Below are 14,551 nucleotides of genomic sequence, written 5' to 3' on the forward strand. Positions count from 1 at the left end.
ATTTATCCTGTTCTGAACAGTCATGAAGAAAGAACTCTTTTGCAGTACTTACTTCATTTGCTACAAAGCTTTGTCCAATAAATATTTGTTCGAACCATCTGTGTTACCACTACACATCCTTGTGAATTTTTATAGAAACCAAAGCTTTCTTGCACCATTTTGCTCACAGCATAAGTCCTCATCCTGAATTAGGAAGCAACTGGGCTGAAGTCTTCTTAACACCTCAATTACTGAATTATGGTGTCTTGTTCCTACATGAAGTGTTTCATATCCAGAATTATTCATGACCTAGTCCAGTCAATGCCTTTGATTACTTTTCTGCAAGTCAGACTTCTCATGATAGAGAGATACTAAAGGAAGTTATGCAAAATTAGAAAGCAAGCTTCATCATGGTATCACCCATTTTCTTCCACCAAAAATGCACTTTTCTTCAATTTCACGATATTCAGCATATATTCAATGGACTAAATGGCAATATGAAAATCAAATATCCTTAGAAGTCTGGATTTAAGTCCCAACTTGAATCTGATGTTGGGACAATCTGACTATCAAATAACACCTGCCATTTCATGAAGAAGTTTGTTTCACAAGTGTGTTCCCTTTTCTGTCCTCTGTCATACCATTAGTGAATATTCTTGGCTTCTCCAGAAACATAAATCAATGTGTGTTTGTGCACAGATTATCACAGCACTTGTAAAACACTTTTTAAAATTAAAATAGCTATCTGAAAGGTTGCAATATTTTAAAATATTTTTTTATTACTTTCGGTCTCAGTTTACACAGTTGCCCTAAACCAACGAAAACTGATGAACATATTTTTGTGGATTTCCATCAGAAGAAACTTTGGGCTCATACCACAGGTAATTCTGAAATCCCATGATATTTAGTGGCATAGTTTCATTTCCTTCAGTTATCCAGCTACAGTAGCAGGCTACTGCAGTTAGTTAGCTCATGGTATTTGCATGTTTTGTTGGTTTTATTTTAAGAGGAAAAGAAATAAAATCTCTATAATATGTTTTATTTATTCCTGAGGACTTTCACTTATACAAGTAGGCACTAAACATTTGAAACTGACTTTCCAGAGCACAACAGTAAAAAACTTAAGAATTTGACTTAGTTTCATTTAAAACAGTAAAAATTGACCCTGTAAACATTTCCATAGGAGGTAGGATACATACATTTGACAATCTGTCAAATATGAGAAAGTAAACAGTTACTCTGTAGTCCTAATAAATAATGAGCAACACAGGCATTAAATAAAAATTTTTATATATAAAAAAAAAGATATAAGGGAAAGACTAAAATAGCATTTTTAATAAATTAGGAATAGATGCAATAATTTCTTTACAACTTATTCTGGCGTGCAAGAATCACTGGCTCTTTCTGCTTACCCTGAATTTCTAACTGAAAAGCTGTAATGGTGAGAACAATCCTGAGAGATTCACAAGCTGGACCCAATCTAAATATGGCTATTTTTTTGTGTGTGGAGGGCTGATAACATCTCTAAAATGGCCCCTTTAACACGTCTATGTAATAATTTTATCTTCCACCAACTTGAAGGGGATTGTCATCATAGCCTTAATGTCTGGGGTTGGAAAGTAAGCTTAGGGCACAGACACGTCTCTCCCAGTTAGGTTCCTCCAGCAGCTGCTCCCATGAAGACAGTGTTGATTGGTGGTAAAGATGACACCATATCTCTGCTTGGTGGGGCATGGACCTCCAGATTTTCCTGAGAAGGGAACTGACCAGATGTTCCATACATACACTGTGAAGAAGATGTGGTTTGCAAGTTTGAAGCTGTGGGGAAAAAAGGTTACTATCATTGCAAGTTTCCAAGTTATTGAATTTAACAGAAATCACAATCCAATTTCATTTGATGGAAACTCCTATCTACCAGGCACATCATCTGAAGGACAGAAATGTCTAATCTTCTGTGCAAGATTAACAGGTAAGCAGTAGGAAGATGTAATCTTAGGGAAAAATAAATGGTGCCCTGGTTTATATCTTCCATGCAACCCTTTTTGGAATGTGAGACCAAACTCAGTTGCCATTTGTTTAAGGCACATACCAAAATAAACCCTTTGGTGTTGAGTATTTGTGCCTAAAATTCACTGTCAGTGGGAGCTTTGCTAATACACAGTTGTTGAAGCATAGGATGAGGGACCACACCACAGGAAGTATATACTGAGACACCCCTGCCCCAGGGTTCGTTTGCTCTGTTTGACAGTGAGGATCTCTAAGAGACCCTAACAAAGCCCAGCCTTATATTAGTTTACTTAATAGTTAGAAAGTGCTTCCTAATGCATATTTTTGTTCAACTCAGGCCAATCATTCCAGTCCTCATGGACAACGGATCACAGACCTCCTTGTGGAAGCCAATTTCTTAAATTCAATTTTAAGGAAAACACATCTTATGATACATCCTAAGTACTGAGCTGTCCTGGGGTGATGTTATAAGGGGTTTTTTTATTCCTCAACCATCTGCTTAATGCCCAAGGACGCTGTGTCTTTAAGATGGACCCAGGGGTTGGAGCCATGGGACCTGGGTGCAGGCCGGTTGAACGGCTGGGGCCCAAAGGCTCGGGGCTCCAAGGGTCTCGGCAGGGCTCAGGAGGGAGTGCACCAGGAGCACTGTGCTGCTCTTTGGGTTTTTTTGTTCCAGCTAGCTGCAAAAAAGTTGTGTTGGTTTTCCTTGGTTTTTTCTCCTCCCTCCCTCCCTCTTGCCTCACTGCCTTCCTTCCCTTCCCTCTGGTCTGGGGAGCCTGCGGGGTGGTCCTGGCTGGTCCAAGCCTCTGTGCCTGTTGCCTCTCTGGGCATTTGTTGTATTTTGAGGTTTGTTTTTTCCTGTTCTACCCTGTTTTGTTTTGTGTTAATAAACAGTAGGTTTTTTCTTCCCACTTTCACTTGCTGTTACCAATTTGTCTCATTGGCAAAGGAAAAGGGGAGGCCCTTTTTCCTTTGGAGGAGGCGCTCATTCCAGAGTGCTTCTGCCTAAAATTTTGTTCCCAAAACCAAGACATGAGCTATTTCATCTCTATGTTGCATTTCATATATTGTATATGTGAGCTACAGTTTAATACTCAGCATTTGTTAGGATGCTAAAAAGTTCATAGCTGCTCCTCAGTTGTTGGCTATACTTACGCATAGGGGTCCGGCAGACAATTGAAGGGGAGGACTCTGTGTAGTATGAGCCTGTTTGTTTTCTTCCACTGTCATCCAAGATATTCAGTGGATCATGTATATCACTGTATGATGGCAGGGACCGAATGCTGCTGACACTGCTGATTACAGAAACATGTTGGTCCACCATTGTTCCAAGTCGGTGAGATTCTGAATAATTTATGCTGTTTCCATAATATCCTAATTGAAGATTGAAAAAAAAAGATGAATGAAACTCCTGGGCAGCGCATGAGCCTGTGATAAACTTCAGAAAAAAGTACTTGTTACCGGCTGAAGCCCTTGAGAATAAGAGTATTTACGTACACATACAGCCTAGGAACATAAGCAACATATGCAATGACTGACCCAAAAGAGAGGTGGTAACAAGGAATCCAAAAGATTGTAAGGGTTCAGTCACGCCTTCAGTACAGAAAATTGCTCTTTCCTTCTAAGTTCAGAATCAAACATAGCCTGCAATCAGTGGCCATAAGAGGCACCATGGGGAGTCCTATCCATAGTTCAGTGCTTCCTTCTGAAGCTTACAACCAAGGAAAGCATACATGGAAAGAAAATCTGCAGGATAGTATGTACTCACTGCATAGACAAATCCATATGAAAGTAACATTTCCACTGTGTCTTTCCTCCAGAAGAGGGAGGTGTTTTGCTGACTATACCTCTGAAGCAGTAATTTTACATTTGAAGTATGAGAAATGAGAGGGCCAAAGTCTCGAACTATTGGTAATGCACATTTTTATACTTCTTTTCACCCTGTGACTGGAATGGTCCATTATGCTGATCCCAGAGGCAAGCTATCTTGTGTCTCCTCTATTTCATAGCAAAGGTTTTGGGGGCTTTTCAAGAGATTGTTAAGCTCATCCTGGTTTTGCCTCCTTTGTGCAAGACAGGGTGATGATACCAAAGGAAGATTACCATAGGGCAGCAGATGCATTTGAGGTCAACTGAGGATTCGCCAGAGGAAAATAAACCCTTGAGTAGCTTATTAAACTGCTTTACAATCTCTGTGTGTTATCAGAGAAGTGGAAAACAAGAATGTAAAAATAAAAGCTGAAATACATCTTCCAGAGGGAAAAAAAACCCAGAGAAAAAGAGTTTTACTTCAGCAATGAAAGAGAAACAAAAGGAAAAAGAAAGTACGTATTAATACCGTTGGAAGCATTAGCAGGATAAGCTGCTCCTGGACATGTAGATACTGAGTTGTTCACGAAATTGAAACTCCCGGTATTCAGAAACTGCATATTGTGTGTGTCCTGAGACATGCTGGAGGAACCATAGCTGGAAGGGGATCTGGCATTGTAGGGAGACACGGCACAACTGTTGCTGAAGTAGTCTCTGGAGAACTGCTGTTCACTCAAGGCATTGAATCGGCTGGGCTCTGCTCTGTGGTCATAAACTCCTGAAGTGGAATGGGCCTGTGTTCTGAACATAGCCTGGTAATTGGAATTGTTTCCATAATAATTCTGACTAGTCTGTGACAAAGTCTGATAAAGGGGTTCTGAGTAGGAAGAGCACTGTGAATGTGTCGATAACATGGGACCTACACTGGGAGGTCTCACAGCCATTGGCCCCTGGTTGATGACACTTCCTCGGCTGACCACTGCTGGTGAAATGGGTGGAGTCATGAGGTGACCAGTGCTTTGAGACAGCTCCATTTGATCTGGAATAAATAAACATTAGCCGTGATTAGTGTCCATACCTCAGTACTGCTGTTAAGACACAAAGGCTCTGGGGAAGTGGAGATTACCATGTGAAATCTTTACAAAAGATATGCACTCGCCCCCACCTATTTAATTCACAGCTTTTATTTAATGGCTTCAGGCTGTAAAGTTTCTCCTTTCATTCTCCAGCTTGGAGGTGCCACATTCAGTGGGAAATTTCCAGCAGTTACAACCCTCATGTGCTCCAGGTGTTACTGTTCCTTCTCTCCTCACAAGAAACTCACCAAGACAAAAGTTATAAGATAGTTCTACCATTTTTCCAAGACGAACTATTACTGGCAAGATAATTACAATTGCTGACTTCTGTAAATCATCACAGAAGGTGACCTCATGAAATGTTGTTTACTAGAGGTCTTCATAAATGCATGTGGTCATCGCCCCTCCTACAGCAACATGTTACCATGAACGGAAAGACTAACAGGCAAATTAGGGAAGGAGATGCTGGAAGAGTTGATACACACCTGTCAGCTGCATACTCTCCCTGTCTCCCGTGGTGAAGGGGTTCAGACCAGAAGGTGCACTGCTGGGCTGGCCAGCTGACAAGGACACGTAGGTTTGCTCTCCTAGGCACTCGTTTTTGACTGAAGAGTCACTGGGCAGAGGAGCGGCTTTGTTGCGATTTGCTAGGAAGCAAGAGCTTGGTGATGCAGTGAAGGTGGCTTTGCTTGCATCTGGAAGGGTAAATGAAAGCTCTTGTTGGCTGTTATGTATCCTCACTGCACATAAATTCTCTTTGTATCATTTCCCCTGACCACAGATCTACATCACACAGTATCAGCTCCTTACTCAAGCCATCACAGTGAAGGTATGAATCAGATTTATTCCCTTGAATAAAATGTCAACAATGAAGTCAAGTAAAGTGCATTAAGAGTGAATCAGGATTGACACTTCACCCTAAAGAATTAACAATGGCAACTTTAGAATGCTTGGACTCTCTTTTCATACTGGTATCCAGAGAAAAGCATTTGTTATACTCAAGAGTTCTGCTTTTTGCAGACTATTGATAAAGTCAGTTTTGCTATTCTTCAATGGAAACCATGATTTTACTTTATGGTTTCAAGTTCTTTACCTAAACACACAAGGATAAGGCAACTGTCAAAAAGGCCAAGTTTTTCTCCTGGAGGCTGAATTAAAGTAAGTGCTGCATCTACTGTCAGACAAATTCTATGCAAGTTTCTTGCAGCAAATTGCAGATTTAGAGTAACAACAACCAAAAAGTTAAGGACTGATTGCCAGTGCTAATGCTAATAAAAAATAATTCTGCAAGTTTCTGAAGTTCCACCGGATTTTTAAGGATTAACCTGGACCAGAACTTGATCCAAATCAATCTTCATTCTTTTGACAGAAAAGGACCTGGAATATATAACTTCAAACCGTCTAACTTTGAAGAAGCCTGGTAGATGGAAAATGTTAAGGGTACTGTTTTCAAATAATTTTATTTCTCTTCCACATAGTAATACTTCAGCCACATGCTACATAGGGCTCCAAACTTGTGTTCCAGTGTTGAAGGGATATTTGCATTTTGGTAATATTTAATAAATTCCTAGTTCAAGTTGTAATTACATACTTAAGCTTTGGAGAAAAATGGGATTAGGAATTAAGAAGCCCTGTCTGCTACCTATACCTCTTTTCACACTTCAGTTCATGGCCCTTCAGATGTACCTACAAGCCTTTGTTGCATCCAAGATAATTTCAGTGATCCTTAGTACTGACTTTCCAACAGAACTGTTATGAACTGTGGTAGGTATGTGGGAATGAATTGCTGAGTGAATGGTCACAAACTTTTCAGGTGAATTTGATAATATTGTACATAACTACACCTTCAGGAGAATACAGTAAACTTGCTTCTGCTTAAACAAATACATCAATTTCTAAACATACCAGAGTACATGCAAAAGAACCAAGCTCTAGTTACCTAAATTCTTCATGTATTTGTCCAGTAGATTCTGGAGTTCTTGTTCTTTGTCATTGTTGAACTGTGTCTCCATGGCAAGCAGGATGTACTCATCCAGTAACATGCGGATCAAATGAAAAGAACCTTTTGGAGAAGGAAGAGAGAGAGTAGCTGAGTTATCTTTGTGACCATCTCTCACCACTCCACAAGAAGCCAGTGAAACAAACAAATAATTGTGGACTTTAAATGACCTGGCAAGACCAACAAGAAATAGTGCCTAACTTCTAGCTCTAATCTTTCTTTGCACTGGCCCACCTAGCTCAATTGTTTACTGTCCTGTAGGCTATTTGACCACTAATTACATCAAAGAAAAATACTGATGAAAGTGAGACATGCTTTATACTTGAGGAGAGCACACAGTGGAACTAGATAAGGCTGAAGTCTGCTAGAATGCCTCTGCTCTATTTCTGTTTGCCTTGTGCTAAATAACCAGACAATAACTGGTGAAGTCTTTGACCTTATTTCAAGGATATATCACATTAAAAATGTACGTGTCCCTACAGTCTTTTCAATTATCCTCTGAATTTTAGATAACAATGTACCTATGGCTAAACATATGAAATTACACACTAGAGTTTGTTTAACTTGTTCTGCCATCTTCTCTCTTATAAAAGGTTCTTTCTGAGTGTTCCCAAAAATGTAAACATTCCTAAAGATGGATGTGTGAACCTTAATTTTTAAAAGCCACAAACACTGTTAAATTGATTATCTGCTGATTCCAAAATTAAGTATGTGGTGACTACCAAATTCCTTTTGCTTTTATTGAAACATGCCATGCACAAGAACTTATATACAACAGTCATTTTATACCAAACTGATCCACAGGTAAAACTAGTAATTTAAATCTTCTGTCTCTTATACTGAGATAGTTACATATATATGCAGTTACATTTCCACTGTCATATCAAAACAAAGTTTCTAGCACTTAAATGTAAAAGCAGTATCAAACCAGCAATTTAAAGGAAGAATACCTTTTAAAAATAAACCTGTGACACAGGTCACCAGCAAAATATTGCTAGCATTTACTGTGAAATGTTAGTTTGAAAAACACATTACACAGTATTTGTGGCTTTAATCGAATAATCTTTAAATTAGGATAGGTTCCTCAGCACAGGAAATGGTGAAAAGCTGCTAAGTGCTAACAAATATGTACAAAATATGAGTGTTTTTATACAGCTCCGGTACCAAAACTTGATGCGTTGTTTAGAGTTAGGTTATGCATCACTCGAGCACCGAAAAAGCTCCATTTCAGAAGGAAGTCCTGAGCTCTCTTCTTTAAAGACCTCCCATTTTGTTTGCTTGCCTGAAAGAGAATAGTAAAATACTGTTAAGTATGCTCACTTGCTTTCTGCAAATAGAAGACCTGAGTATCCTTGAGAGTTCAAGGAGTCCTTGACTCAGGCTGATGTGGCAGAGTGAATCAAGCCGCCTGATTCAAGCTATCTTCCTGCTGTGTGACCTAACTTGGTAAAACAGAGCAGCCTTCACTCTTTCCAGTGCAAACATAGAATGGCTGTCTGTCAATGCTGGATGAAGCAAACTGCTCACTGCTTGGGCCCTGATGTACCCTGAAGGTACACAAATTACCTCATATTCTAGTACTAAAGGTGCCAAGTTGTTCTATACAGGGACAGAAGGAAGGGCAGTGGGATGGACAGACAGATGGACAGACAGACGAAAAAGGAAGGAAGGAAGGAAGGAAGGAAGGAAGGAAGGAAGGAAGGAAGGAAGGAAGGAAGGAAGGAAGGAAGGAAGGAAGGAAGGAAGGAAGGAAGGAAGGAAGGAAGGAAGGAAGGAAGGAAGAAAGAAAGAAAGAAAGAAAGAAAGAAAGAAAAAGAAAGAAAGAAAGAAAGAAAGAAAGAAAGAAAGAAAGAAAGAAAGAAAGAAAGAAAGAAAGAAAGAAAAAAGAAAGAAAGAAAGCAAGAAAGCTCCCAGCCTCTGACACTATGGTATTCCACAAAAACATGGAGTAGAAATTAGTCTTTGTACTTTAATTTAATCTGTATAATACTGATCAGAATTTCTCTAACAGAATGGTATGTTACAATCGTGATGATCAAAGTGATGCTTTTTATACTGCTCATTTCATACAGTCACTTTGCTCTGGAGTGATTTGTTCATGTGGTAACATATGCCTTGTTACTTTCTCAAACAGCAAGCAGAAAGAAGCTGTTGTGTTGAGTTTAGCTGTGTGCTAAAGTAGCCACAATTTAGCATGAACAGAAGGCAGACAGCAGTGGAAGGATTACATGTTCTGTAAATTATTAGCTTCTGCTCTGGTCAACCTAACTTCATATCAGAACTTGTTGGTACTCTTCCCGTAACTACAGGAAAACAATGCCAGGAACCATACCTGTTAGCTTTAAAAATACAGTATCACATAGTAGATGACGAATGGAAAATTGCTTCATCTTTCCTGCCTGACTTGTTTATGAGGAATTGTCTTCTGAAATTGTGGAATGAATGGAATTAAATTTACATCATAATCATTCCAGCCTAAAATAAGTTGAGATTGCTCAGCTTCAATTGGGGTTTTTTTTGCCTAGGGAGTTTTCTGTGTATGTGAGGACTTGCTTTGGCTCTGCTGCCCCGAGTCATCCAAAGCTCTTCACTGTGCTGCTCACATATGTCAGCAATTTTTAGGAAACTCAGAGTACTTTAAAAAGAAAGAAATTATCACTATCTCCATTGAAATTTGGGGAAACAGGCAAGTAAAGGAAAAAGGGCATGCTTCTGGTTTTCCTGTAAGTGGCAGTCTCTCTTCTGCCAGCCAGTTGATGCTAACTGTACTGTCTCATCCTTTTGTATCCATTCATATCAAGATCCTACCGAAAATGATGAGTAAGATATTTCATTTTCAGATAGAAAAAGCCTGACAAGAAGACCAGTGTTCAGCTATTAGCCAACAATATGTAACATCTTATTGTGATAGTTTACAGTAATTAGAGTCACAAATTGGGTACATATTTCTTACTTAGCTGTAAGCCAAAAAATCCTTTCTTTTGTTCTAAGCTGTAGTTTATTAACCCCTACATAACTATATGCATATAAAATACTTGTGATGAAAATGCATCTTGTAAATTGGAGGCAGGCAGGAGAATCCCATCAAAACCATCAATTACTGTGTTAAGCACCTTACAAAGCTACAAAACTGTATCTTCCATCCTGGAAAGTAAAAATCCTTCAGGAGGCTAGCTTCTTTTGAATCCACCCGCTGCAGTAACTTATACCACATACAGTACCCCCTAAATGCCATGGAAAAGAGAATTGCTTCCCATTTGCTCACCTTACTCAGAGCAATTCCCCTGTGATTCTGCAGGCACACATAAAGTGGGAGAGTTTCTTTCACGTAGTTTGTGAAAGTGCTGACTTTAGTGTTTTAGTTACAATGCTTCTTAGTTTGTCACGCACATAAGATTGCTCAGCATGATTAATTAGAACTATATCACTGGAATCTTTGACACCAAATGACAAACTTCTGTGTTACAGTAAGGAGACAGGAACAGAGATAAAAATTCCTTGTGGAAAATCAGTGAGACTGCATAAGGATTTATGTAAGGAGTAAGGGGAGTAGGATTTGGTCTGGAGTCAGGCAGGACATTTGAAAGGTACCTTGATAACCCTTTGCTCAACCACAGTATCCAACCATTCAATAAATGATTCCACAGTGGCATTCTTCTTTAGAAGGTCCTTCAGTTCTTGGAACACTGTAATAGAGTCATCTACCATGTAAAAAGGAGAACATATCATCGCACACTATTCTGAACGTGAGAAAAAGCCACTCACCAGCCATATGACAATATTGTAGCATGGAAAGGAAAAGCAAAGAATTAGAGCAGTGAAGAAATACATAACTCCCCAGCAAAGCAAGCAGACACACATCCATCACACACATGTATTTTAATTACTTAAGCATTACAGTGACACAGGTTGTAAGACAATAAAGTTTTATAAGAAAATAAAAGCAAAAGGAGATTATTATATTTTCCATTCCTTTGTAGATTCAACCTTGAAAACCTTTTTAATACTAAGTTTAGTAGCAAAGCTTTCTCTGTAATATGGCAGATTTGCAGTATCTTATGTTTCCTTTATATTTTACAAGTTTCTCACAACAGGATATAAAGTTAACTTCCTCAATTCCCATTTTCAAAAAAGTGTCTGAATGAACAGTTATCTCTCTTCTCCTTTTCTTTTTTAACCAGTGTGAAAGAAGACAAAGAATAAAATAAAAAATAACTACACAAAAAAAGCAGGAAATGGGCAACTCAAATGAAAATGTGAATAGGATTTTGAACCATTAAAGAGAACAAACTTTCATAATTGAAGTAATAATATTTACAGGACAACACACTGCTATTCCTTTCAGCTCTTGAAACTCTGATCAACGTGACTCCTATGACAAAGTTATCTTTTTAATACAGAAAATGGCTATATCTATTTTCCAACAATGTATATGAAAATTAACTACCTCAAAATTTATACTTTATTCTGTGTATGAAAAAAGCTGCTACACTAAATAGAAAATTACACATATTCTTAAAGCTCAACTTTCAGAAAAAAATCCGATTAATTAAAAAAAAGTAAACTAGTTCAAATACCCATTACATTAAGCCATAATTTTTGACAAATCTTTCAAGAACTGATATGTGCCCATATAATTAGGACCAAGTTTCAAAAGAGGTTTGAAGCTGACATGTAAATTTTTCAGCAACCATTTAAAGTCATCTGGCTGGGATGACTTCCCAGCACAAGCTTCTGTTCTTGGACATGCTAGGGCAACCAATTGGTTTTCTTAACCTACTGAAGGTTATGGTGAACTAGATTAGAGAATGCAGAGTCTATGGGTGCCTTGTCTCAATCAGTCCAAGTAGACTGGTGTGGCATGGAATGAAAGAATGAATTATTTTTAATGGTACAAATATGTCACCATGGACTTACATTCACTGTAGACTTCCCCATCAGAGTCTGTGCTCCCTGAAGCTGCAAGGAGGGCCTGAGAGCCAATACTATTCAAATCAACTTTTTCAATATCCGACACCATGGAATTCACCACATGCTGATCAAAAAGAGCTGGCCGAGCAATCTGCCAGAGAAAGCAAGATAAAATGCTGAGACCCTGTTGTGGTTTAGCCCCAGCTGGCAGCTAAGCACCACACAGCCACTCCCTACCCTGCCATGGGATGGGGGAGAGAATTAAAAGAATAAAAGTAAGAAAGCTTGTTGCTTGAGTTAAAACCAGTTTAATAAATTTTTAAAAGAAGTAATAAAAATAATAACAATAATAATTTAAAAGTTTAAAAGAAACCCCAAAAACAACAGAGAAAAATACAGTCCAACAAAGACCAGTGAGGCTGATGAAAACAATTGCTCACCACCAACTGACCAATGCCCAACTGACCAAGGCCCTGAGCAGTGGTCCCCAGTTTTATTGCTGATCTGTGGTATGGAATATTCCTGTGATCAGTTGGGGCCAGCTGTCCCAGATATGCCCCCTGCCAAATTTTCATGCACCTCCAACCTATTTGCTGGCACGTATGGGAAGCAGAAAAGACTTTAGCTGTGTGTAAACACTGCTCAGCAGTAACTAAAATAGACCTGAATTATCAATAGTTTCCAGTACGAATCCAAAATATAGACCCATAATATGAGGAACAAAACTAACTCTATCCCAGCCAAAACCAGTACAGGCCCACAGCCGGGGATCACCCAAAAAACTCCTCAGAGAAGAATCTTATTATGTTTAATTTTATTGTCATGGCTGGGTTTATCACAGATCAGATGAGAGAATGTTTCCCTTTCATTAGACTCCTGATGCTCTTCTAATGTGCCTTCCTATCAGATTATCTTCACAATTTCATGCATATGCTGCTTTTGTATTAATATTTATGAAAGAGAAAACCAAGTCAAGATGAATAGGTGCTGTGTCTACAGTTATTCATGAGGACTACCACCTCAAAACCCAAGATGCTAGCGTGGAAGGAAGTTCCACGAAAGGCATTTTATCCTTTTGTATAAAACCATCACATGGAGGTGACTCCTAATTGCAGATACCTGTATCCTGACAGCACAGCCTCGGAGTCTCCAACTACCTGTCACTCCCGTTTTTTCTTTTCACTCAAAACTCAAAAAAGAAATAGAACATCATGGACAAAGCAGCGAATCTTTGCTAGGCAAGAAGGATCATCTGATACTTTCCAATTTGGTACTAAACAAAATACACATATATTCCACTTCATCATTTCATTGAAAAAAGTTCCTGTGATGGCAGTTCATTATAACCATGGCCTTTGCTCTCTTTTCTGGTACAAAAGTTTGAAGTCCTAATCAGATCTATCTATGGTCACTTTCTAATTTCACAGTTAAAACAACAAGATATAAGTCTTTCATGGACAAAGGTCAACCTTGAAAAAATAATCCATTGTATTTCATAGACAGAAAGGTACACTGAATACAACTGACAAAATTTTGAATGTATCATCTTACTCTGTTTACCTGTGCTAGGTGTAGGAATGACGTCTGTCGTTTCAGGGAGGAAACAAATCTTCGTGCAATAGGCAATTTCTTATCTATCAGGCTTTCCGGTAGATTTTCCAAAGAGGAAGCAACCCACTGCTCCCAGTTTTTTGCAAAGCTTCTTATATCTGCCAGTAAACTGTAAGGGAAACAAAAAGTGATTTAGAGAATCACCAATAAAAATTGTCTGGCATTAGTTTAAATAACTGGGTTTCAATCTATGGCTAACAGACTTCTGAAGATATCTGGAAATTACTCCTCAGGTGTTACCAGAAGAAACAGGAGATGACCAATCATTGATCTATATATTGACCGCATATTGATATGTACCTCCTCTGGGAAAAAACTGTAAGCCAATTGGGACATTAAAATGCTATCTAATATTTTAAGGCTGTTCTATAAGCTGCCCTCAGAGCTGACAACTATTTTGCCATACATACTCTACTGTTCTAAAAATGAGCATAAATGCTGTAAGGAAATTTCTCTAGAATATAGAATTACTGGTATTTATCTGGAATATGTCTAAAAATCGGAACACACCAAGATTAACGTCAAATACCTACCTTTCTGGCATTTCTTGCATTGTTGCAGGGATGAGTACATCTGTAAGAACCTTCAAAAAGTTAACAGAAAATGACATCATGCTTCCACTGGCCATTTATTCATTCATTCATGTCTGTCTTGTCTACTTAGATCGCAAAGTGATAAGTACAGAAAATTTACACAGAATAAAGCCATTCAACCTACTGTCCAGCTATTTATATGCCTGGATTTTTCCAATCACTATTAGATAGGAACAGATGAGATATTCATATACTTAGATAGCACCCATTCTTAATGTATAACTTCATACCAGTAAATTGAGAAAAAAACCAAACAAGACATGCTATCCCCCATGTCTTAGATTAGGGAAATCAGTAGAAGCGAGATGGATAAGCACTTTGTCTTTTCTAGCACCACCAAGTCTCTGTAAAGCAGATATTCAAGCATCTCCCATGTCCTTGAGTGCTGTTGACTCTTCTTCCTGCCAAACTGGACACGGCACTGCAGGTATTCAGAGTTTAGCCAGAGAGTTCCCTGTAGCTAACTGTGGCGTGGAACAGTTTTGGCAAAAAACTGTGCCATCTGGCATGCTCCCTAGGGAATGTTATTGTGGAGGACAAAGTTGTTAGACTATATTCCAGAAATC

At 38.7% G+C, this 14,551-nt stretch overlaps 1 protein-coding gene across 2 annotated transcripts in view; it reads right to left on the reverse strand.

Annotated features, from left to right (window-relative positions):
- Positions 1–732: 732 nt before the first annotated feature.
- Positions 733–14,551, reverse strand: part of RFX6 (regulatory factor X6) — a 34,497-nt gene continuing 20,678 nt past the window's right edge. The window contains exons 10-19 of one of the 2 annotated variants that reach the window (XM_039570053.1): positions 13,926–13,975; positions 13,342–13,501; positions 11,788–11,932; positions 10,462–10,556; positions 8,035–8,152; positions 6,811–6,933; positions 5,357–5,566; positions 4,325–4,834; positions 3,142–3,360; positions 733–1,797 (exon numbers count right to left, since the gene is read on the reverse strand). In XM_039570053.1, the coding sequence (XP_039425987.1) occupies positions 1,631–1,797; positions 3,142–3,360; positions 4,325–4,834; positions 5,357–5,566; positions 6,811–6,933; positions 8,035–8,152; positions 10,462–10,556; positions 11,788–11,932; positions 13,342–13,501; positions 13,926–13,975 (1,797 nt within the window). In that variant the 3' untranslated portion in view covers positions 733–1,630. Of the gene's footprint in view, positions 1,798–3,141; positions 3,361–4,324; positions 4,835–5,356; positions 5,567–6,810; positions 6,934–8,034; positions 8,153–10,461; positions 10,572–11,787; positions 11,933–13,341; positions 13,502–13,925; positions 13,976–14,551 lie in introns of both variants that reach the window. The other variant, XM_039570052.1, reaches the window with a different exon arrangement.

This window comes from Corvus cornix, chromosome 3, assembly GCF_000738735.6.
Source record: "Corvus cornix cornix isolate S_Up_H32 chromosome 3, ASM73873v5, whole genome shotgun sequence".
NCBI lineage: Eukaryota > Metazoa > Chordata > Aves > Passeriformes > Corvidae > Corvus > Corvus cornix.